This window comes from Lepidochelys kempii, chromosome 7, assembly GCF_965140285.1.
Source record: "Lepidochelys kempii isolate rLepKem1 chromosome 7, rLepKem1.hap1, whole genome shotgun sequence".
Classification (NCBI taxonomy): Eukaryota; Metazoa; Chordata; order Testudines; family Cheloniidae; genus Lepidochelys; species Lepidochelys kempii.
In genome coordinates this window covers 121,236,553-121,261,130 of record NC_136386.1, presented here as the reverse complement: position 1 = coordinate 121,261,130, position 24,578 = coordinate 121,236,553, and the positions used below count along the sequence as shown (strand labels likewise).

Here is a 24,578-nt window from a genome sequence, read left to right as displayed (position 1 = left end):
GGCAGACACTGCCATGTCTTAACATATAGCGCAAGCAATAATGGTGACAGATGAAAGAAATGGGAGTGGGAGGAGACAAAATCCAATCCCTATCTGGGAAGACAGTGCAGATTTGGTCCTGATCCTGAAAGTTTCTCAGGCTGGTCAAATTAAGTCATTCAGGCTCCCCACAGGGGCAAGGGGCTGCTGTCATGGAACAATAGGCAGGATCCAGGCTTAAAGACTCGCTGGACAACTCTTCCTATAGAGCACTGGCAGAGCAGGACACCCCGCTGCCGTAAATCCATACCCGACCTGTCGCAAAAGGCGCCGGGCTCCCGCCCTTTTGCCGTCAGTGTCGCACACGCGTCGGCGCTTGACGGCGGCCCGCTGCCGGTTCATGGGGGGACCTTGCGCAAGATGGCGGCTCTACCTGAGGAGCCGGCTGAAGTGGTGGTGAAGCCGGACCCGGAGGGGGGTGTCCCGCCGCAGCCCCCTCCGGTTCCCTCGCCCGCCGCTCCCCCCACCACGGCGCCGGCGGAGGGGGAGGCGGCGGGGACCCCGGGGAGCGGAGGGGAGGCCGCTCCCCCCAAGCCGGCCCCCCCGGGTCCGGCCGCCTCCCCCGCCCCCACGGACCGGCAGACCCTCCTGGCCGTGCTCCAGTTCCTGCGCCGCAACAACCTCCACGAGTCCGAGGACATCCTGCGCCGGGAGGCCCGGCTGCTGGGGGAGGAGGTGGCCGCGGCTGCCCTCAGCCCCTCGGGACCCGGCGCCCAGGGGACCCCTGGTGGGGAGACAGACGCTGCCGGGGGCGAGGCGCTGCTGAGCCGGGTCGCCGCCGCCGCCGCCTCTGGAGCGGCCGGAGGGAGCGTCGCTGTTGGTGCCGCTGCAGCCCCCGGCGCCGCCGCCGCTGTCGTCGCGGTACCGCCAGGGAAAGGTGAGAGCCCCGGAGGAGGAGGCGGGTGAAGAGCGAGTGACCGAGGGAGCCTCAGATGGGGCTGCCAGGATGGCGGCATCACCCTCCTTGAGCGTACCACGTACAGGAGGGGTCACCCCTCATCGGTTTGCCTTATCGCCCTGGACAGGTTGCTACGGGTGAGGGCATCTTCTGCAGTTAGAGGGGGCATCTGGATTGGGACGCAGCGGCTGGAATGGGGAGAATTCCTAGTGAGAAACGGGTTTCAGAGGGGCAGCCCTCTTAGTTTGTATCGGCAAAAACAACGAGGAGTCCTTGTGGCACCTTAGAGACTGACAAAATCTTTGAGACGCTAAGATGCCACGAGGACTTCTAATTGTTTTTAGTGAGAAACGGGTACCTGATAGACAGAGTGGGTTTTATGTGCTTTTACTTCTAGGCAGGGTTACCACCTATCGAGATATTCATGGGATAAAGCTGATTTTCTTATCCGAGCTCTTGTGTGCTAGCTTTACAGAATATTAAAAGCACCCAAATAAATTGGTTAGTCTCTAAGGTGCCACAAGTACTCCTTTTCTTTTTGCGAATACAGACTAACACGGCTGTTACTCTGAAACCTGAGATTTTTAGCGCCAACATATGGGTTGTGTAGTGGTGGTGATGTTACAGTCTGAAGGTGTTCAGGTACTGTGATGATAAGAACTTAAAAGATGCAGTGATGCAAATGTTTTGATAGGATGACTGTCCTGAACAGTAGAGTTTAAAAAGTAGTCATGCACGATGTATGTGGTCACTGGTAAGTGAACAAAAGTCATTGCTAGCAGAAGGTTATTCAGTGGCCTGCGTGAACTGTCCAGTTCCCAGAGCTTGTGTATATGGTAACTAGAAACAAAATCTAGGTTGGTTGCAATTCATCTATTGTTATTTTGATGCATGCCTGTGTGTGGATGCTCAGATTGTGGATTAAGTTTATTTGGCTGTAACTTGAGTTAATTTTTTATTGACTTAAGTTATTCAATAACTTAAATCAGAGACATTAGTTTGACGTTTATTTCTGAAAGTGGTTAGATCTATAGTCACTATTCAGCTCTTGTGGGAGTGAGTTCCATTGCCCTGGTACTGTGAAAGTTCGGTCTCCTACATCGATGAATCTCTCCCTATTCCCTGAAAGGTTTCAGGTGTCATGGGAGGTCCTGGATATGGAGGGAGAATAGATCTGTTGGGTAGCATTGGCCAATCTCCTGGAGGACTTTGGTTATCACAACAAAGACCTTGAACAGGACTCTGGATTGAGTGGTGGTCCAGTGTAGAAAGAGGAGCTGTACACAGCAATATTGGACATAGTATGACACACACAGTGAAGGAAAGAGGATTTTAGCTGTGCAGTGTTTTTTCTTTTACAAAACAGGGAGAATACTTTATCTTGTCTAAATGATTTCAGTAACACCACTGAAGAAAACATTTTTCTATTATTAATGGTTTTTTCCATCGAAACATATTTTTAGTAGAATTAGGCCCTAAAGTTGTTTATGAAAAAACTAACTTAAATGGAAGCTGGTAGCAGATGAAGCACAAAAAATATAGCGGAAGTTGATAGGAAGAATTGAACATTGAGTTTATAATTCATGTGATATCTTCCATCTCAGATTTAAATTTAGGGCAATGCTACACTTGCAGATGTAGAGCGCTGTGAGTTAAACCCGCCTTCGTAGAGCGCAGTAGGGAAAGTGCTGCAGTCTGTCCACGCTGACAGCGCACTGGCGTGGCCACATTTGCGGCACTTGCAGCAGCGTTGGGAGCGATGCATTATGGGCAGCTATCCCACAGAGCACCTCTTACCATTCTGACGCTGTGGCTTGTGGGAAGGGGGTAGAGGGTGCAGGGCATTCTGGGTCCTGTCCCAACACCCCGTGATGCATTGGTTCGCATCCCAGCATTCTCTGCGCTTCTGTCCGCATTTGGCGCCATCTTTCAACTTTTTTTGTACTGTGCGCCCTGTCTTCTCTTTCAGTCTGCGGGAATGGAGCCCAAACTGCTGAGGAGTATGCTGACGAGTCTCGCCAGCGTGTCACATTTGGCAGTCGAGCTATTCCTTAGGATCCAAAGTGGCAGTGAGGGCTCCGATGATGATATCCACTCGAGTAATGCATACGACACGAGTTTGCTTGTGACATTCATGGACATGCTTGCCGCCGTGGAATGCCGCTTTTGGGCTTGGGAAACAAGTACTGAGTGGTGGGATCACATCGTCATGCAAGTCTGGGATGACGAGCAGTGGCTGCAGAACTCTTGGATGAGAAAAGCCACTTTCATGGGACTGTGTGAGGAGCTCGCCCCCACCCTGCGGCGCTAGGACACGAGATTGAGAGCTTCCCTGACGGTGGAGAAGCGGGTGGCTAGTCAGTCTGGAAGCTGGCAACTCCAGACAGCTACTGATTGGTCGGTAACCAGTTTGGAGTGGGAAAGTCGACCGTTGGAATCGTGTTGATGCAATTTTGCAGGGCCATTAATCGCATCCTGCTCAGAAGAACCGTGACTCTGGGTAACGTGCAGGACATTGTGGATGGCTTTGCACAAATGGGTTTCCCTAACTGCGGAGGGGCAATAAGTGGCACGCATATTCCAATTCTGGCACCAGCCCACCTAGCCTCTGAGTATGTTAATCGGAAGGGCTTTTTCTCTCTGGTTCTCCAGGCACTTGTGGATCACCGTGGGTGTTTCACAGACATTAACACAGGCTGGCCCAGAAAGGTGCATGACGCAAGCATCTTTCGGAACTCTGGCCTGTTCAGGAAGCTGCAAGCTGGGACTTTTTTCCCAGACCAGAAGATCACCGAATTGGTTAGTCTCTAAGGTGCCACAAGTACTCCTTTTCTTTTTGCGAAATGCCCATTGTGATCCTTGGAGACCCCGCTTACCCTTTAATACCATGGCTCATGAAACCCTACACAGGGAGCCTTGACAGCAGCAAGGAGCAGTTCAACAACAGGCTGAGCCGGTGTAGAATGACTGTAGAGTGTGCTTTTGGCCGTTTAAAGGGCCACTGACGCGCTCTGTATGAGAAGCTGGACCTGGATGATAACAGCATCCTCACAGTTATATCCGCGTGCTGTACCCTCCATAGCATTTGTGAAGAGGAGGGTGAACGATTCACTCAGGCATGGAACTTGGAGGTTCAACACCTGGAGGCTGAATTTGAACAGCCAGAGAGCAGGCCTGTTAGAGGGACCCAGCATGGGGCTGCAAGGATTAGGGATGCCTTGAGGGAGCAATGTGAGGCTGAAAGCCATCAGTAATGTCTGGTGCCCTGCACAGGAGTGAAGTGCAGAGGTTTCAGTGTTGGTAGGAATCTGTTTGTGCTATGCTGACTTGCAGTGCCTGTTTCTTTCCTGGACTAAGGTATCTTTTACTTTATGCAATAATAAAGAATGTTTTCAAAGCCAAAAAAATCCATATATTGAAAAGAAACACAACTGCTTGGGAAACAGAAAGGGCAAGGGGGTGGGATGGGGAACGGTACAATCACAGATTTGTGTATGTCCTGGCTGGAGTGCTGTGCAATAAGTGCTGCACTTCAGGATGGCTATACTGCATGGTGATGGGGGTTGAGTGCAGAGAGTAAGGGTCATAGTTTTCAGGGCTGGGTGGTGAAGCTACAGGTGTTGGAAGCAGCTGGTGGCGGTAAGAACCTGGATGTTGAGGAAAGTGGGTTGGAGGTGACATGGGGGCACAAGGGAAAGAGTTTTGGGACAAGGGCTGGGGGTGGGGTAGTGCTCCGCCTGCATGGCTACGAGCGCCTGGATAGAGTCCGCTTGGCGCTCCATGATGCTTATCAGCCACTCCTTGCTTTGGTGCCGGTGATCTGCATTCTGCTGGCGGATACTCCTTTCACTCTGCACTTTTTGATTTTCATTACTTGAATGCTGCATTACTTCATGCAACATGTCTTCCTTGCTTCTGCGTGGCCTCTTTCTGATACTTTGGAGTCTTTTGGCCGGTGTTAACATGGACGGCTGAGATCTCAAGGTTGCATCTGTAAAGACAAAACGCAACACTTAACGGAGACAGCATTGTTCACACCAGACAGAGCAATGAGTCCCACGTACTTAAGGGCAAGCACAGTCTACACAATAGCATAATTTACCCGTCCCACTGTGGCCGATTACTGCGATGTGAGAGAGCACATCAATGCCCGATTCCGCATCTAGGCATGCATGCAGCCGTACCCCTCCTCGCCCCAAGTGCCTGCACCAAATAACTTCCTTCCCAAAATAAAAGCCGCTTACCAGGAACCTCCTCTGGCGTTTGTCCTTCCCCAAGCACCGGCCACCGTGACTGGCTACCTTCCTCCTGGCTTGAGAACAGCTCCTGGCCGCATGCATCTAGGGATTCCAGGGTGTCTTCCTCTGCCTCAGCACCCTTGCTCCCGCTTTGTTCCTCCTCCTCGTGCCTTGTTGCACTGGGCTCTGAAGTGTCCATGGTAGTGCTCGGAGTGGAGGTGGGGTCACCCCCAAGTATGGTGTCCAGCTCTTTATAGAAACAGCAGGTCGCGGGGGCAGCACTGGAGCGGCGGTTTGCCTTGAGGGCTTTGTGGTAGGCACTCTACGGCTCCTTCACTTTAACCCTGCACTGCAGAGCGTCCCGCTCATGGCCCCTTTCCATCATGTCCCTTGATACCTGCCTGAAGGTATCATAATTCCTACGGCTGGAGCACAGCTGGGACGGGACAGCTTTCTCCCCCCAAACACTGATGAGGTCCAGCAACTCGCCATTGCGCCATACTGGGGGTCGCCTGGTGTGTGGAGGCATGGTTACTTGGAAAGATTCACTGAGAGCACTCCAAGCCTGGCTGAGCGAACGGGAAGGGGATTTTCAAAATTCCCAGAGAATTTAAAGGGCGGGTCTGACACTGGACACTTCTGGAGGCCGATCCGAGTGCAATATAGGACCAGGGCGTCCACGCTGGCGCCGTGGCGCTCCAGCAGGGGCGCAGCAAACATTATTCCTCTCGCTGAGTTGGAGTACTAGCAGCACTGTAGCCGTGGAGTCAGAGCGCTCTACGTGCCTTACCGGTGTGGACGGGGAGTGAGCTAGGGCGCCCGGGGCTGCTTTATTGCGCTGTAACTCGCAAGTGTAGCCAAGGCCTTCGTGAACTCCCATGACTTGAACGTTGATAACCAGTTTTCTGGAAAATATGTGTAAATGGGCATACGGTACTTACACAACCCATTTCATTCTGAGCTCTCAATGTGCATTACAATTACAGGGCAAGCGTCAGCCATCATATATTTGCATGCATTCTCTTTCATATATACAGACATAAACTCTCTTGTGTATCTTGACACTTTTGCAGTTGGAGGAGGTGTTCCTGTAGAAGACCAGCCAGATGTGAGTGCAGTGTTGTCTGCCTACAAACAGCAGGGGGACCCAGCGCTGTACGAGGAATACTACAGTGGACTGAAGCACTTCATTGAGTGTGCCCTAGACTGTCATCGGGCTGAATTATCCCAGTTGTTTTATCCTCTCTTTGTGCATATGTATTTGGAATTGGTCTACAACCAGCATGAGAATGAAGCAAAGTCTTTCTTTGAAAAGTAATGTGTTTACCTTCATGTGTTTGCATCCTTTCTTATGTCATCACTTTTGTGTGGTTAAATCTGTTAGCACAGGTTTTTTAATTTATCTTTTTAAAGATGAAAAGGAAATTGAAGAGAAAAAAAGAATCTGTAGTTGTGGTGCTATGTAATGTTGCAAACTGTTGTACATCTCCTTATGTTTTAATCCAAGATACAGCATAGATGCACAAAACATCTCTTTTACACTACAGAGTTATACAGTTTTTGGATCATCTTTATAGTGGGCTAGCAGTGGTCATGCATCCTCTCCAGGAACCGGGAGTTTGCTGATGGAGGGTCATAAAATATATGCTTCCTGTTTTGGGTACCATTCGACTAAAGCATGTCCAGATGCTATAGTAGTGGATGTATGATAAATACTTGCACTAATATAACTAGTGTTGCAAGCGACTTAAAATGTAGTCAGATGTCTTGTTTTATATATATAAAAATAATTTGCTTAACCTATAACATAAATATTTTTTCAAATGATAAATTACACAGCAACTCCTCATTGAAAACTAGTCACATGCAGAGTTTGGTATTTTAATAATATGGTTTTTATAAGTTTCCAAAAGTTCTTAAATTTCTCTTTAAGGTCTGAAAAATGATTGAATTTGTCCCTTACCTGCTCCACTCCACTATAACTCATCTTTGGCTTTAGATCAAGCCTGAAATATTTCAGCCCAAGGGGTATTCTTCTTCCCCCCACTCCCAATAATTATCAATAAAAATTGCTTTGCAAACTTAATTGCAGTATTCCCAGCCGCAAATGTTATAATGTGCTCTCAGTAAATATATAAAGCATAGTAGTAATCTGTATCTTTAGGTTAACTTTGTAGGCATTGAATCATGTTGATTTGATAAATGTGCAATTGGAAAATGTAAAATGTGCATATTTTTCTAAAATTTAGCGGTCTGGTATGAAAACTACATTGAAAATGTGAATCTGCTTTAAATACAACCAATTAGTTGTTTAGCGTACAATAGAGATGCTGATCATTTGTGGCCATTAAAGATCCCTAAAGCACTTTTACTCAGAGTAGTAGTGTTAGTCCCAGTGACCTGGGTGGTAACATTTTGTCTATTTGAAACTCTCACTGCAGTTTCATTAGAAATGTATTCTTCACTTCCTGTTGTGAACTGCTGGGTGCTGTTACTGTGTGCTATAAAAGGCTGCAACATTCCATTCCAGAGGTAATTTCACTTCAGCTGTGAAATTATCCTATATATTTGTAAAGTGCTTTGGGATGCTTAATGATGAGTTGCTATATAGAGGTATATTATTACTTGCTATTAAGATGTACTACTGAGCAGTATACAATTTGTGGGTATTTGGGAGATTGTATTGTTGTAATAAACCATCCTTCATATGGTTTTAATGTCTCTTTAATAGGTTTCATGGGGATCAAGAGTGTTATTACCAAGATGACCTGCGTGTATTATCTAGTTTAACCAAAAAGGAGCACATGAAAGGGAATGAGACCATGCTGGATTTCCGAACAAGCAAGTTTGTGCTGCGCATTTCTCGTGACTCTTATCAACTCTTGAAGAGACACCTTCAGGAAAAACAGAACAATCAAATCTGGAACATTGTTCAGGAGCATCTGTACATTGATATCTTTGATGGAATGCCTCGCAGTAAACAACAGATAGATGCTATGGTGGGAAGCTTGGCAGGGGAGGCTAAACGGGAGGCTAATAAAGCAAAGGTATGAGGCAAATCCTGTTATGCCTATTAATAATCAGTTGCCGCATGTAGAGTATTTTGAAGGTGATATAACCATTGCCTTAATATAAATAGAACTCTTGGATTCTGAGTCTTGGCAGCACATCCAGGATGGTAATGGCAGAGGATGGTGAACTTCGCTTTGAAGCAGAGGGAAAGAGATTGATAATCACCCTTTAGTAGCTGGTCTCTCATCAGACCATTGGAAGAGACAACCTTGTTTAGTGGACTGAACACAGGGCTAGCTCCTGAATTCTTATACTGGCTTTGCCTTTGGTTACATGTCTGGCTTTAAGAATATAACGGCCATACTGGGTCAGACCAAAGGTCCATCTAGCCCAGTATCCTGTCTTCCAACAGTGGCCAATGCAGGTGCCACAGGGGGAATGAACAGAACAGGTAATCATCAAGTGATACATCTCCTGTCGCCCATTTCCAGCTTCTGGCACACAGGCTAGGGACACCATCCCTGCCCATGCCTGCTAATAGCCATTGATGGACCTATCCTCCATGAACTTATCTAGTTCTTTTTTGAACCCTGTTATCGTCTTGGCCTTCAACATCATCTGACAAGGAGTTCCACAGGTTGACTGCATTGTGTGGAAAAAATACTTTAAGCAATACTTGATTTTTAACTTCCTCACCTGTACAATGGAGATAATGCTTGCCACCAGTAGTTAGTGTGAGGATTAATTGTTTGTACAGTGTTTTGAAAATATCAAGAGCTATATGGGTGTTAAGTGTAACCTAGACTATAGATAGTCTGCTTTCAGAGAAATGCAAAGAGGTAATGAAAGGGAATTTAGGGTGCTCAGCATCTCTCAGGATCAGTTGCCCAGTAGTATGATAGTGAAACGTAGCATGTACAGGGTCACAAACCGGTTAGACTAACCGGTAGTGAAGTTCCATCTTGTTAATACCTTAGATTCAAAGAGCCTAGATATTGTTCATTAATTTGCTGCTACTTAAGCTCGTTCCATTTAAGGATTATTTTTCATTGAGAAAAATAATGCAAAGGTTTTTTTTGTTACATGAGTAACTCAGCTCTTGGGTTGCAGGTTTTCTTTGGCTTATTAAAAGAACCAGAGATTGAGGTGCCTTTGGATGATGAAGATGAAGAGGGGGAGAATGAGGAAGGAAAACCAAAGAAGAAAAAACCTAAAAGAGAGAGCATGGGATCAAAAAGTAAAAAGCAAGACCCTAATGCTCCTCCACAAACCAGGTAACCTAGAAATTGGCATGAATACTTGATAAATCTAGTCTATTCCCTACCAATTCTCAATTGCTTCCTATACTGTCTCTAGTGCTTTGTTCAGTCTAGGGCCTAGCAATGAGGCTTCCATCATTTCCCTTGGGAGGTTTATTCCACAGCCCAAAAGACCTCACCATTGCAAAGTTTTCTAGACTTTCTTACTAAATTTTCCTTATTAAAGCTTCATCCCGTTACCCAGTAGCCTCTTCAGATCACTCTAAGCAATATCTCAACCTCCGTGTTTAGATCCTTCAAGTATTCATAGTTATCAGATCCCCTCCCTCACTTTACTCATCGACTGATAGATTGTCATGATCATCTAGTCTGACCTTCTGCATGTTGCAGGCCACAGAACCTGACCCACCCACTGTAGTAGGCCCATAACATCTGGCTAAGTTACTGAAGTCCTCAAATCTTGAGTTAAAGACTTCAAATTACAGAGAATCCACCATTTACTCTAGTTCAAATCAGCAAGTGTCCCACACTGAGAGGTAGGTGAAAATCCCCCGGGTCTCTGCCAAAATTACCTGGGGGAAAATTCCTTCCCAACCCCAAATATGGTGATCAGTTAGACCCTGAACATGTGGGTGAGACCTGCCAGCCACACACACGAGCAAGCATTCTCTAGTAACGCAGAGCCCGCCGCATCTCATGCCTCTCTCCTGGCATTGGAGATGTTTGCTAATAGAAGTTGGGGATGGGCCATAGGCCATTGTAGGCAGTTTCATACCATACCCTCCATAAACTTATCAAGCTCAGTCTTAAAACAAGTTAGGTTTCTCCCCCCCCCCACCACTACTGTTGGAAGGCTGTTCCAGAACTTCACTCCTCTCGTAGTTAGAAATCTGTCTAATTTCAAACCTACATTTATTGATGGCCAGTTTATATTCATTTGTTCATGTGTCATCAATGGCCCTTACCTTAAATAATTCCTCTCCCTCCCTGGTGTTTATTCCTCTGATGTATTTATAAAGAGCAATCATATCTTCTGCCCCTCCCCCCCACCCTTTGTTTTGTTAGGCTAAACAAGCCAAGATGTTAACTTTCTTCTTGTAAAGTAGGTTTTCCATTCCTCAGATCATCCTAGTAGCCCTTCTCTGCACCTGTTCCACTTTGAATTCATCTTTATTAAACATGGGAGACCAGAACTGTATAAAGTATTCCAGATGAGGTCTCATCAGTGACGTGTGTTACGATGTAACGCTTTCCAATCCCTACTGGCAATACCTCACCTGATGCATCCTAGAATTACATTAGCCTTTTTCATGTCTGCATCACATTGGTGACTCATAGTTATCCTGTGATAGACCTGGGTGTATTGATTATTCTCCTCTGTCTCTTCCAACTGATACCTCCCCATCTTATAGTTCTCTTTAAATTACAAGTATTTAATTCTTTTAATCTTTTCTCATTAGTTAGTTTCTCCAGACCTCCTTTTTTATTGTTAAATTCCTCCTGTCATCCAGTCTGACACTGAGGTGCCTGGGCTTTGCTGTCCTTTGAGGGGAGGGTTCCATCTACCATATTTAATTCACAATATTAAGGCATTTCTGCTTCATAAGATGCATTCTTCTTATAGAATTCCTCTTCCTGAACTGAAAGACTCTGACAAGCTGGATAAAATAATGAATATGAAGGAAGCCACAAAACGTGTGCGTCTTGCTCCAGAATGTTTGCCTTCCATCTGTTTCTACACATTCCTTAATGCCTACCAGGTCAGCAGGGGTAACTGGGGTAGTATGAAAAAGGGAGGGGAAAGTGGTGGCAGAAACCACAAAATATCTGAGGTAAGGAAAAAGGAAGCCATAATGTGGTTCTGCAGAGAGAATTCAGACCCAGAGTTTGATACTGTGGCTGAATCAAATATTAAGTAGTTACTTTGCTGTCTGGTAAAGATTCTTCTCAGTTAATATTGAGACCATAAACTTGAAGCACTTACATGCCTGGGGCAAACTTGTATATCTTACACTGACCTTGCTGAGAAGTCTTTTGAATAGATTTGATCAGAATTACTGAGGGGAAATGTGCTCATGTTATAGCAGAAAATTACTAGTTGAAACAAGGAATTTTGTAGCTAATTTTCAATAAAGTCAGTTTTCAGAGTAGCAGCCGTGTTAGTCTGTATTCACAAAAAGAAAAGGAGGACTTGTGGCACCTTAGAGACTAACAAATTTAAAAAAATTTCCACTCCATACGGCTAAATTCAGGGCCTTGCATAATGACAGATTTCAGAGTAGCAGCCGTGTTAGTCTCTGAGGTGCCACAAGTACTGCTTTTCTTTTTTCAATAAAGTGTAATGCAATTGAAAGTTTTAGACTTAAAACGCTATGAAAAGGGAAGCTCTGTTTAAAGGTTTCTTTAGACTATCTTAATACTGCACTCCTTTTGGTTAGGCATTTCTGCATTCCTTCTCTCTTCCCTTTCACTTTTTAGGTGGGGTGTGGGGTTTTCTTACAACAGTGAGTGATCATGAATTCTGCATACACTGTATACTATAGTGCTGGGGAACAACATTGCTGTGGCTTATTAAATGGGTCTTTTTATAAAATATCTTTATTTTAAATGGCCTAACAATATTAGCTGTAGTTATTGTTTCATATACATGTATTTTTGTCCAGTCTGTCTTGGAATAATTCCCATAGCTTATGCAGAACTAAGGTAGTTTATACTCTTAATATTAATGGCAGGATTGTCTAGTGCCTGAACTTTGTTATACGTCTCCTCTCCCCATCAAAACTTAAAATAAAGTGACTGTTTTGTGTACAGGGTCTTACTGCAGTGGATGTCACTGATGACTCTAGCATGATTGTAGGAGGCTTTGCTGACTCCACTGTAAGAGTATGGTCTGTGACACCAAAAAAGCTACGCAGCGTGAAATCAGCAGCAGGTAATGAAGACAATAAGATATGTTTATCTTAAGTATTAATTCTCATAGTTTTATGTCAGTTTTGTGCAGAGAGAAATGCTAATATCACAATAGCTTTCTTAAATTGTTGGAAGTGGTCAGGTTGACTTCAGCTTTTAAAGAGGATAACGTGTGTGTATATATTATTTAAATGCAGACTGTGCTTGATATATACAAGACACAAAATCCAGACACTTCTTTCCCAAAGAGTTTACACAGAACTAGTGTACACAGAGTAGATAAGATGCACTTGGAAGCTGAGAGGAGGGAATATAGCTTCGTTTATGGCCCTGATTCAGTAGGATACTTAAGCACATGCTTTCATACCTTGCTGAATAATAAGGTGATAAGTAAAAGCCAACATGGCTTTTTCAAGAACAAATCATGCCAAACCAGCCTAAAGTCTTCCTTTACCAGGTTTACCAGTCTAGTGGATGAGGAAGGCAGTAGACATGAGAGAGCTTGAGTTTAATAAAGCTTTTGACAGTCCCACAAGACCTTTTCATAAGCAATCTAAGGAAATATGGTCTAGATGAAATTACTGCAAAGTGAGTACACAAGTGGCTGAAAAACAGTACTCAGAGTAGTTATCAGTGGTTCACTGTTAAATTGAGAGGACATATCAAGTAAGGTCCACAAGGGTCTGTCATGGGTCCAGTACTAGTCAATATTTTCTAGGTCTGTCAATCGCAATTAATGCCTGTGATTAACTGACAGCAAAATTAATGCGTTAATATTTTTAACGTGTTAATTGTTAAACCTGGGGGGGTGTGGGAGGCATCGGCAGTGGGGTACTGAAGCAGCCCTGGCATACAGCTCCGGGGGCAGAGGGCTGGAGCCTCACGCACCCCCAGCCCTAAGCCTATATTTGAAAATATAGAAAACTCCCCCACTAAAATAAATGGTATTCTAATATTATTTAACAGTGCGATTAAAACTTTGATTAATCGTGAATAATTTTTTTAATCTCGCGATTAATTTTCTAAATTGTTTGACAACCCTGATTTTTTTCATTAACGACTTGGAGGGTGGAGTAGAATACAGATGTAAAATTTGCAGATGATACCAAACAGACCCTAATTCTTCCTCCCCGTGCAAGCCAATGTTTGTGGCAAGGAGTTATTCCATAGTGCTCAGCCCTGTGTCAGAGTCGCTTTCACAGGGTCTCCTGGCAGAGGCAGCACTCATATGTTCCACCCGGTGGAAAAAGTTTGAATAATCTTTAAGGGGGTTCAACCAGTGGTTTCCATTCCCCTTTATTTCTGCCTTTTTGATAGTAAATGCAAGCACTTTGGAGGAGAGGATTAGAATTCAAAATGATCTTGGAGAATTGGTCTGAAATTAAAAGATGAAATTCAATAAAGACATGCAAAGTACTACACTTAAGAGGGAAAAATCAGCTGCACACATGCAAAATGGGGAATAACTGACTAGACAATGGAACTGCAGAAAGGGATCTAGAGGTTATAGTGAACCACAAATTGAATACGACTCAACAATGTCATGCTGCTGCAAAAAAGACAATTGTCATTTTGGTATGTTTTAACAAGTGTGGTGGGTAAGGCATGGGAGGTTATTGTTCAATTCTACTTGGCACTGGTGAGGCTTCAGCTGGAGTATTGTGGCCAGTTTTAGGTACTACCTTGTTGACCAGTTCTTTCTCCGCTACCCGGGATGCACAGGTTCACAGACAGACTCTTGAGCTGAAGAAGTATGTCGTTTATTTGCTGCTTCAGTGAGTGATCAGTCCATTGAAACTGGGCACAGCATAGGGTTAAATGCAAGTACACACCCACATTCAGGTGCTCACCTTAAATACATTGTTACAAAGTTATTCATTATATATTATATAAACACTTTTGCTGCCTAGCACTAAGATTAGTTTGCTAATTCAGTTGTTTACCTGATCAGGTTGCTCTCTCAGCTTTTTACCTGGCTGTTCTCTTACCTTGCTAGACAAGCAGGCATCTTTTCACGTGTGTCAACATCTAAAATATACATTCCACATAGTATATACTACACACCTAAGAAAGATATGAACAAATTGGAGATAGTCCAGAAGAGAGCAACGAAAATAAGAGGATTAGAAAACCTGACTGATGAAGAAAGGTTGAAAGAATTGTGTGTTTAGTTTAGAGAAAAGGTGACGGGAAAGGACATGATAGGCTTCAGATACATAAAAGGTTATTATAAAGAGGACAGTGATCAGTTATTCTCCATATACACTCAGGTTAGGACAAGAAATAATTGGCTTAATTTGCAGTAAGGGAGACTTAAGTTAGATATTAAAGTTTTTCCTAACTATAAGGATAGTTAAGCACTGGAACTGGTTATGTAGGGAGGTTGTGGGGTCCCTGTCATTTGGAGGCTTTTAAGAACAGGTTAGTCAAACACCAGTCAGGTATACTTAATCCTGATTTAGAGTGTAGGGATGGATTAGATGACTTCGTGAGGTCCCTTCCAGCTCTACATTTATATGAATCGTACACTAAATTTGGATAACTTGTAACTACTATGAACAATCAGATTCTGTGTTTTCCAGAAGGCTTGATCTGGTCAGATTGCGGTGTTGATAGTTTTATAGAGGCACAGAGTACCAAAGGAAGATTTCTTATCCATGTTGCTTAAGTGATGGAAGACTGAGGTCTCAGTCGGTAACTTATAGACTGAAAGTTAACTACTTGTGTAGCTGTCAATAAAAGGTTATTGAAATCTAAAAACATGGGTGTGTGGCAAGTAGTTTAAAGCTTTTTAGGGAGAGATGTAGAAATCTGGACTCTTAAACAGGATATCGGTCTTTCAAGATAATTAGAGACTGAATTGTGGATAGATCAGAAATGGCTTTTCTGAGGATTAAACTAATTTTAGATGCTCTTGGTGAAGTGTACAAAACAGAATTGTTATCTGGAAATAAGGCTCCAAACAATTCTAAAATGTCTTCTGAAAATGTGTGCTTATAGTATAATACCCCCATCCAAAAATATATTTGCATGGTCAGGTTCTGAACATGAATGTACATCTACCACATTTTTTTTCAACTGTTATATAGGGTAGCATATCACAAATTCAGAGGTGAAGGACCTATGGTCCTTCTTCAGATCCTTCAAAGCCGTAACCTTAAAGGTTCTCACTTGAATCATTTTAATCACTGTTTCCTTCACACACTTGTATACATACACACAACAGTCCTCAAGAAATTGCCTATGTTGGTGCGCTATGTAACTTAGAGTAGCCTGTAGGTTTTAGACTCTAACTTAAATATCCTTGCTGTTTTGTAGCTGGTGTTGAATATTAGTTGTTTATGTAAATATTAAGAAGGATATTTTGTCCACTTCATACTTGCAATGAACACCAAGAAGGACAATATATTGTGCTTAAATCATACATTTATTTTTGTATAAATGTAAGCATGCTCAACTGTTGACAGCCAGCGTAGATTAATTATACATGTGTGTTGTAAATGGGAACCTCTGACATTTTACAGATCTCAGTCTCATAGACAAAGAATCAGATGATGTCTTGGAGAGGATCATGGATGAGAAAACAGCAAGCGAGTTGAAGATTTTATATGGTCACAGTGGACCTGTCTATGGTACCAGCTTCAGTCCTGATAGGTAAAATAAGTTTTAAAAATTCCCTAGAACGATAGTTTTTAAGTGCTAATGAAATGGTAGTTGCTATAAACATGTACCGAATGCAGCTTTTTCTCTAAGTCGGGACCATACTTGCACAAGCAGTTCATAATGGTACCATTGCATGTGAGTGTGAAGGTCTGATCTTATGAGAGTCAATGCATCTGCTGCAGGGTGCTGAGCATTTTTAACTCCCCTTGAAGTCAGTGGGAGTTGAGGGTGCTCAGCACCTTACAGGTTCAGGACTTGTGATAGCTAATTATACAGTCTTATCTGAAAGATGACCTTAAGCTGTCTTAGCTGAATATGTAAATAGTAAAGAGGAGAAATGTTATGGCAGCATTTATTTTAGTTATGGGAATGCATGGCAGTAGGTAGTCTCGCATAGAAGACATTTTTAAAAGTGTGCAATTATAAAGATTGCTGTGGTGGTTTATCAGAAACAGGTTTAAAGCACTCATTTAGTCTCTTTTTGTTATGTAAACACACACTGAAATGCATAGCAGCAACATGGTAAGCAGCCTGGCCAAGAAGCAAACCACAGAGTATGAAGTGGAAATGCTATAGCCTATAACTAAGGCTGCGAGATTGTCACGGATTCTGTGACTTCTGCGTCGGCTGGTGTGGCTGGCTCCGGGGCTGCCGGAGGAGCTCAGGCAGCCCCTGGGCCAGTCGCACCAGCCACTGCTGAGGGCAGTCTGCTAACACCCACCCTTCCCACCCACCTCCCCCCAGCAGGAGGAGTTTCGGTGGTGGATTGGGGGTTGGGGCACAGGATAAGCAGCACCCTTACCTTGGTGGGGCTCCCGGAAGGCAACATGTCCGTCCGTCAGCTCCTAGCTCTGCATGCTGCCACTGCCTGAATGTGATGTGAATTCTAATGAAAGACCCTATAAGACAGGGGTGGCCAACCTGTGGCTCCGCAGCCACATGCGGCTCTTCAGAAGTTAATCTGCGACTCCTTGTACAGGCACCGACTCCAGGGCTGGAGCTACAGGTGTCAACTTTCCAATGGGCCGGGGTGCTCACTGCTCAACCCCTGGCTATGCCACAGGCCCTGGCCCCACTCCACTCCTTCCCGCGCCCTCCCCTGAGCCTGCCATGACCTCGCTCCTCCCCCCCCCCCCCCCCCCAGCCTCCTGCAAGCCACAAAACAGTTGATCGGGAGGTGTGGGGAGGGAGGAGGAGGCATTGATCGGAGGGGCTGCTGGTGGGTGGGAGGCGCTGGAAGCGGGGGGGTGGGGGGAGCTGAGGGGGGGCTGCTGACGTATTACTGTGGCTCTTTGGCAATGTACATTGGTAAATTCTGGCTCCTTCTCAGGCTCAGGTTGGCTACCCCTGCTGTAAGGGAATGTTGTCATTTTGTTCAGGGTTGTATTTTTAAAACTGATTTTTGACCATTTATAAGTGGTTTATCAGCAGTTTTTTTGGTTCAAACTGATATCTAGGATCCCTAATAAAGACATGCTCACTTTCTCATAGACTTGTCTTACAGTATTTAACAGAATCAACAATTAATTGTCCCTTTCTTTGCATGCAGTGTCCCAGTAGAACTCACTGTCTATCAGTTGTCTCTGAATCCAATGAGGGCTCAGATTCTTCAGCAAATGCCACACAACAGCTAGTCAATGGGTGGTACACTTATCACAGACACACGAGTAGTCTTACACTATTTGTCAGAATATTGGGCCTATACTGCACAAAGTTCCATACATTGTATTTCTCCTCTTCTGCTCTGTAACAGGAACTACCTCTTGTCCTGTTCAGAGGATGGCACTGTCAGATTGTGGAGCCTTCAAACGTTCACTTGCCTCGTGGGATATAAAGGACACAACTATCCAGTGTGGGATACACAGTTCTCTCCCTATGGATATTACTTTGTATCAGGTGGACATGACAGAGTGGCTCGGTAAGAACCAGAATGCAAGAGCTGCAGAAGCAAGCTAAAAGTGTGTGTGTGTGGTGGGGGCTCTCACTGGTGCCTAAATTGTGGCCCCGTCCCCTGTTGCCACCTGTTCTCCCCAAGGCCCTGCTCCTATGCTGCTGCTTCCCTGCAAGACCCCGCTCCCTACTCACTCCTCTCCGCCTCCTTTTCACCCCCGTCCCCAGTTGCTCTCTCTTACCGCAAGTAAAAAATGGGAGGGCTATGCTTTGAAGAGTGATGGGGTCATGGCCCCCTGGCTCCAGTGCCCCTGCCTGGATGGGCTTTCAGTTTGGATTTTATAGTAATACAAATCCCTGCATACAAATTCCCTCCACCCCCATACACAACTTTTAAGTAACCCCTTGATGCTGGTAATTGGTATTTCTTATCTGCATCCAGTTACTGGGAATGAGTTTCATCACACTTTGTGTAAAAATTAAAGTGCTTACTTTTTCACTTTTTTATACAGCCAGCATTAGCTGGGGCATCCCTAAAGAGATAATGTTCCCTTTTCTCCAACCATCTGGTTAAGAGAGGAAAATGCACATCCCTGCCCCTTCATTTTGGGGAAACTATTGCATCTCTTCACTTGCTTTTTTGATGGCCACAGGTGGAGCACTTCTTTTTGCTTTGTTTTGGAGAAGGATTATCTTCTCTTTTGCTAACTCCATAAATGGGTCAACTGGAGGCACCTGCATAATAAGCACATATCTCCCTCGCCACATACAAGATTTCAAGCTTCACTAGTCTCATTTTTTCTTTAGTCTTATAAATATTCTCTTCTGTTAAGCCTGTGGGCTACGGATCACTATCAGCCTTTACGGATATTTGCTGGCCATCTTGCTGACGTCACATGTACCCGGTTTCACCCCAACTCCAACTATATTGCCACGGGCTCAGCAGACAGGACTGTACGACTCTGGGATGTTCTGAACGGGAACTGTGTAAGAATCTTCACTGGACATAAGGTAAAGGAGTGTCAAAGGCAAGATGAAAGTGCTTCACTAACAGTACATGGTCAGTGCCCTGTTGGTATATTACGTTTACATTTCTAATAAAATATACAAAAATATGTCTCTGTTACTCTAGATACTTTGACTAACTCCCCCCCCCCCAACAAATAAAACTCCCCTCCTTCACAATCATCTGTTCCCATTCAGCACAAGTAAATAGTACACTGTGAAGATTAACAAATTTCAGACTATTTTGGATCAACTGGGGAGTAGGTTTCAAAGCTTAGGCCTCCTCATAGAGAACACTCTACTTTTAAGTAAAGTGGGATCCGGCTTAATTGCCTTTGCTGATCACAATTATGATAATGTGGCGCAAGAAGAGAGGCAGTCTCTTAAGTAGGCAGATTCCAAGCCATTTAAATAGGACTGCTGTAAAGAAAGAGGACCAATGGCTCAGTGACTGTATGTTAAACACTTATGTTTAATTTTGGGGCCTAAGGTTTGAAATGAATACAGCTTGACTCTCTTGAATGCAAGTAGATTTGTCTAACTAATTTTTGACTCTCCAACTGGATTTTGCTGTTACAGGGACCAATTCATTCATTGGCATTTTCTCCTAATGGACGATTCCTGGCTACTGGAGCAACAGATGGAAGAGTGCTTCTGTGGGATATTGGCCATGGTTTGATGGTGGGAGAGTTGAAAGGGCACACTGATACAGTCTATGCACTCAGATTCAGTAGAGATGGGGAAATTTTAGCATCAGGTATGTAGCTCGGGCTTTTGTTCATTTGGAAAAAAGTAGTCTGAACTAGAATGATGATGTTTTTGTGTGACTGATGTCCTCATTGTGAAGGATCAAACTACCGCTTACTGACCAATACTTTGCAGTTATGAAGCTAACAATTTAGTATCAGTAACTTTGTAAGGCAGCTAAGTATGATTCCTTACTGCAGCTCGGAGCCTTTTGCCATCCCTGTGAAAATTTGACCTAATTTTGCCAAGCTATAAGCCTCTGTAAAATCTCAGTTCGTACATGCTCAGTAGATGTGTGTTTAAAGGCTTAGGAGCATTATTCTCCAAAGATTCCCTCTGCACTGAGCATGTTCCATCCCCCACAGCTTCTGTGTGCCAACCAGACTGCATATGCCATCGCAACTGAGCATGCTCCATCCTGGGGCTGCAGGGGCTGAGCAGGACTTTTCCTGCAATTGCTCCTCACAACTGCTGGAGGTTACTGTGGTGCCAGGTACCAAGGGTGAGGAATGGGATGGTGGGGAAAAGATGCAGTACATGGGAAAAGGAACTGGAGTTTGGGGAGTAAGGGGAGGTTGGAATTGGGATCGGGGAGAGGGGCAGGAGCTCTCTAGTCCACACTCCCTCCAGAAGTCCATGGAGGGTGAGAGGATAGGATTTGAGTACTTAACATTAAGATTACAATGTTCTTTTTAACATAGTTCTTTAGATCTAATAATTATATATGATAAAAATACAGAAAACAATTGTATTAGTTAGAAATGTGTTACCAGTTTGACTCTAGTAAGAAACTCACTCTAGAGTCTATTTGTAAAGTCATCCAAAACTAGATCTGAAGATAAGTAGTTCCTTCTGCTTTACCCTCAGAAAGCTTGTGTCGGACTGTTAAGGCCCCATCTTGCAAATACTTATGCACGTGCTAAACTTTACTATTGTGAGTAGTCCTATTGAAGTCAATTTGTTTGCAACATTGGGCCTTACATTTTGAATGTTATGAACAATCCTGCAATGGCAGGAACAAGGTGAATCTTATCTTACTAGCTCTAATTTTATTACTGTACCTTGCAGCTCTGATTTCAGAGTAGCAGCTGTGTTAGTCTGTATTCGCAAAAAGAAAAGGAGTACTTGTGGCACCTTAGAGACTAACAAATTTATTTGAGCATAATCTTTCATGAGCTACAGCTCACTTCATCAGATGCATTCAGTGGAAAATACAGTGGGGAGATTTATATAACACAGAGAACATGAAACAATGGGTGTTACCATACACACTGTAAGGAGAGTGATCACTTAAGATGAGCTAATGCCAGCATGAGAGTGCGGGGGTGGGAGGGAAGAAAACCTTTTGTAGTGATAATCAAGGTGGGCCATTTGCAGCAGTTGACAAGAACGTGGGGGGGGGGGGGGGAATAAACATGGGGAAATAGTTTTACTTTGTGTAATGACCCAACCACTCCCAGTCTCTATTCAAACCTAAGTTAATTGTATCCAGTTTGCAAATTAATTCCAATTCAGCAGTCTCTCGTTAGTCTGTTTTTGAAGTCTTTTTGTTGTAATATTGCGACATCTTAAGTGATTACTCTCCTTACAGTAAAAAGAAAAGGAGGACTTGTGGCACCTTAGAGACTAACCAATTTATTAGAGCATAAGCTTTTGCTCTAATAAATTGGTTAGTCTCTAAGGTGCCACAAGTCCTCCTTTTCTTTTTGCGAATACAGACTAACACGGCTGTTACTCTGAAACCTCTCCTTACAGTGTGTATGATAACACCCATTGTTTCATGTTCTCTGTGTATATAAATCTCCCCACTGTGTTTTCCACTGAATGCATCCGATGAAGTGAGCTGTAGCTCACGAAAGCTTATGCTCAAATAAATTTGTTAGTCTCTAAGGTGCCACAAGTACTCCTTTTCTTCTTGCAGCTGTTTCACCATAACTTCATTACAATTCAATCGGTGCAACTATGGCTTTGGTAATTACATACTAGAGAATATTGCTGACTTTTAGTCTTTAAGTATTGCTTTTAAATTATGCACTGATACAATTCAAAGTTTCTTCTAACTCCCCACTTTCTTCCTAGGTTCAATGGATAACACAGTCCGGCTGTGGGATGCTGTGAAAGTATTTGAAGACTTAGAAACTGATGATTTTACTACAGCCACTGGACATATAAACCTGCCTGAAAACTCACAGGACTTGCTGTTGGGTACATACATGACCAAATCAACCCCAGTCATACACATCCATTTTACCCGCAGAAACTTGCTACTAGCTTCAGGAGCATATAGTCCACAATAAACCATGAAGCTGTAAGACTGTGCAAGGCAATGAAGTAAAGACCTCAGGATTACTACAGGATTTGAGACATGGAGAAATATCTTATACAAATGGACAGCATTAGCCTGTTGGTGGGGGAAACTGTAAACTACAATCCAAGCAATGTCTTTTCAGTTACTGTTTCATATTTAGCCACAATTTGAAAATGCTGGAAATTGACAAGGCATCACAGCTTTAAGGGAAGGAATTGTTATGGTGCTTTTGATTTTTTTTGATAAAAAATAACTGTGGAAATGGCTCTCTCTTCCTTATCAGGAGAAATGGTAATGGGATCTGCTGAAACTTCAATTTTTGGAAAGTTAAGGGTCCCAGTACATGTTCTTGAACAATTTTTTAAAAGCACTTAGTTTACTGTTGGGAAACATTTAATCAGTCTGTGACAGGCAAAAACTATTCAAATAATTTCAGAAGAGATGAATTTAGGAGAACTCCTCGTAACCTGTGCTGAGTAGCAAGTATTTGTGGCCAGAACATTACCTTTTCCATGCCCTACTTGTGGTAGAGGCCTGGATTTTACCTTGATACATAATGGCCTGAAAGATTTTCAAACTTCTTTGCTTGTTTGATATCCTAGAAATGCAGCTTTTGTCATCACTGCATTTTCCAGGGTGGCTAAGCAAGTACCAAAGTAGTAAAAACTAAGCACCTGTAAGGGGAGAAGAAAGAAGGGACTTTGAGATAACAGGAAATACTCTTATCACCTGTTTGAAAAGTGATTGGTAAAGGAAAAACATTGGGCTTGTGCCCTTTTATATTTAGAGGGAGTCTGAAGAGTTTTGTTTTTTTTAATCCCCTTGCTTTGTCTGAGAAATTCAGGATCTGCAGAAGCTAGAAAATTAAGGAGAGAAGAGAAGAGATTGAAACTATTGAAAGTTAATATTTATTTATTTAAATTCAATTAGAAGAAGCCTTTGTTAAAAGACTCAACCTTCATCCCTTCTGTTAAGGTGCTCTTCTCCCAGTAAACATCACCGATACTACCTGCAACTCCTTCTGCAAAACTAGCAGACCTGAGATTCTTGGTATTTCTAAGGTAAAACACAAGCAGAATGTTTGTTTTTTAATCCCTTCTTGTGTTTTTATAAAAGTTAAAGCAGCAAAAAGACACAGGCCCAATTTTTCAAATCTTTTGCAGGTTACCTGGGAGGAAAGATCTATTCACCATCCTTATCACTTCATTTAGGGAATTAGAGCTCATAGGCCATATACAGTAATCTAATAAAAACAAGGAAGGTAAGATTTGACATTTCTAAGGTAAAGCAAGTGGGGACCCCCCCTCCCCCCCAAAGCAGCAGCTTTACAGAAAGTGCAGAAACTTAATCAGTAGGGAGTTCACCTTGAAGAACACTTATTAGGGAAGAAAGCTTTGAAACTACGTTATTAACTTTGAGTCCCTCTTTTAATGGCCGAGTTGGTACAGTACTTGTACTTCAATTTAAACTTCCTTTCAGTGCTAGATAAGAGCAGTCAGACTTTCATACAGATACAGTGAAATCAAACGGTATGTGAAACACTTGACCTGCAACAGGAAGCAGTTACGACTTTGACAGCTAAAAAAAGCACTGCCACATTCTGCCTTTGTATTTTGTACAGTTTTATACTTTTGATATTTTATAATAAAGACTAAAAATATTCTGTGCATATTTTATTGGACTGTATGTTACAGGAGGACATTCATTTCTTTCATGTTGTTGCAACAGAAGCAGGTCCAACCCTGAGAAAAACATGCTAGTAACCTCCCAGGAGAAATGAAGATAGGTAATTTAGTATGAAGAGCAATAGTTAATAAGTTTCAAATAGGAGAAAATTGTGCATGAAACCCAACAGTTAAGACGGTAGACAATTCTCCCTACACATTCAAAAAAAAAAAGCCACCTTAACCCTTTCTCTGACATCAGTTATGTACAATATGGTTGTAATGTCCCTACTTGACAAGCAAAAAGTGGTGGGAGGAGAGAGAATAAATTGGTTTGGATTCAAAATGTGTGGAAATGAGAGGAGAGGTTTGGAGAAAATGGGTGAGTGGATGAGTGTGAAGCGAAAGCGTGATCTTCTTAATTCTAATAAGCTTTTCTCACTTCCCCTCTTCAAATTGCCCTTTCTCTTTCTATCCCACAGAGCCCTAAAATCCACTTAGCCCATTCCTCCCCAATCCACTCCCCTACTACCATATCCAGACTCTTCCATTTTGTTTTTCTACCAATATATTTTTTTCACTCATTTTATAAAATACTAGGAGAGCTTGAAAAGGAACGGACAAAGAGGATACTGCAGAGGAGACTCCCCCCTACTTCCCCCCACCCCCCAAAAGTGACACCTCTTCCACACACAACAGGTGAGCTATGTGAGTTTTGGTGGCAAAATTTTGGCTCATTACCATTATTTCTAGAATTCACACATTGTGGAGTTGTAATTGCTTCATAATTAAGAATAGAAACCAGTTTCCATTCTATGAGCCCTGCTACCTTCCCACCTGACTTTTGCAAAACACTTGTCCTGATTTTTTTTTCCTTAATCCTGTGTTCTAGGTAAATTTTGGGGGGGGTGGGTTGTGGTCAGATAATTCGTTTTCTCATTATGG

The 24,578-nt window shown here is 43.4% G+C and overlaps 1 protein-coding gene across 1 annotated transcript; it reads left to right on the top strand.

Moving 5' to 3' along the window:
- Positions 1-356: 356 nt before the first annotated feature.
- On the top strand, positions 357-23,636 carry TAF5 (TATA-box binding protein associated factor 5). The gene is made up of 11 exons (XM_073354472.2): positions 357-916; positions 6,249-6,489; positions 7,907-8,222; positions 9,298-9,461; positions 11,071-11,206; positions 12,258-12,378; positions 15,881-16,010; positions 17,773-17,937; positions 18,743-18,920; positions 19,494-19,671; positions 21,741-23,636. The coding sequence occupies exons 1-11, from the start codon at positions 400-402 to the stop codon at positions 21,956-21,958; spliced, it is 2,364 nt and encodes a 787-aa protein (XP_073210573.1). The 5' UTR covers positions 357-399; the 3' UTR covers positions 21,959-23,636.
- The last annotated feature ends 942 nt before the right edge of the window (positions 23,637-24,578 follow it).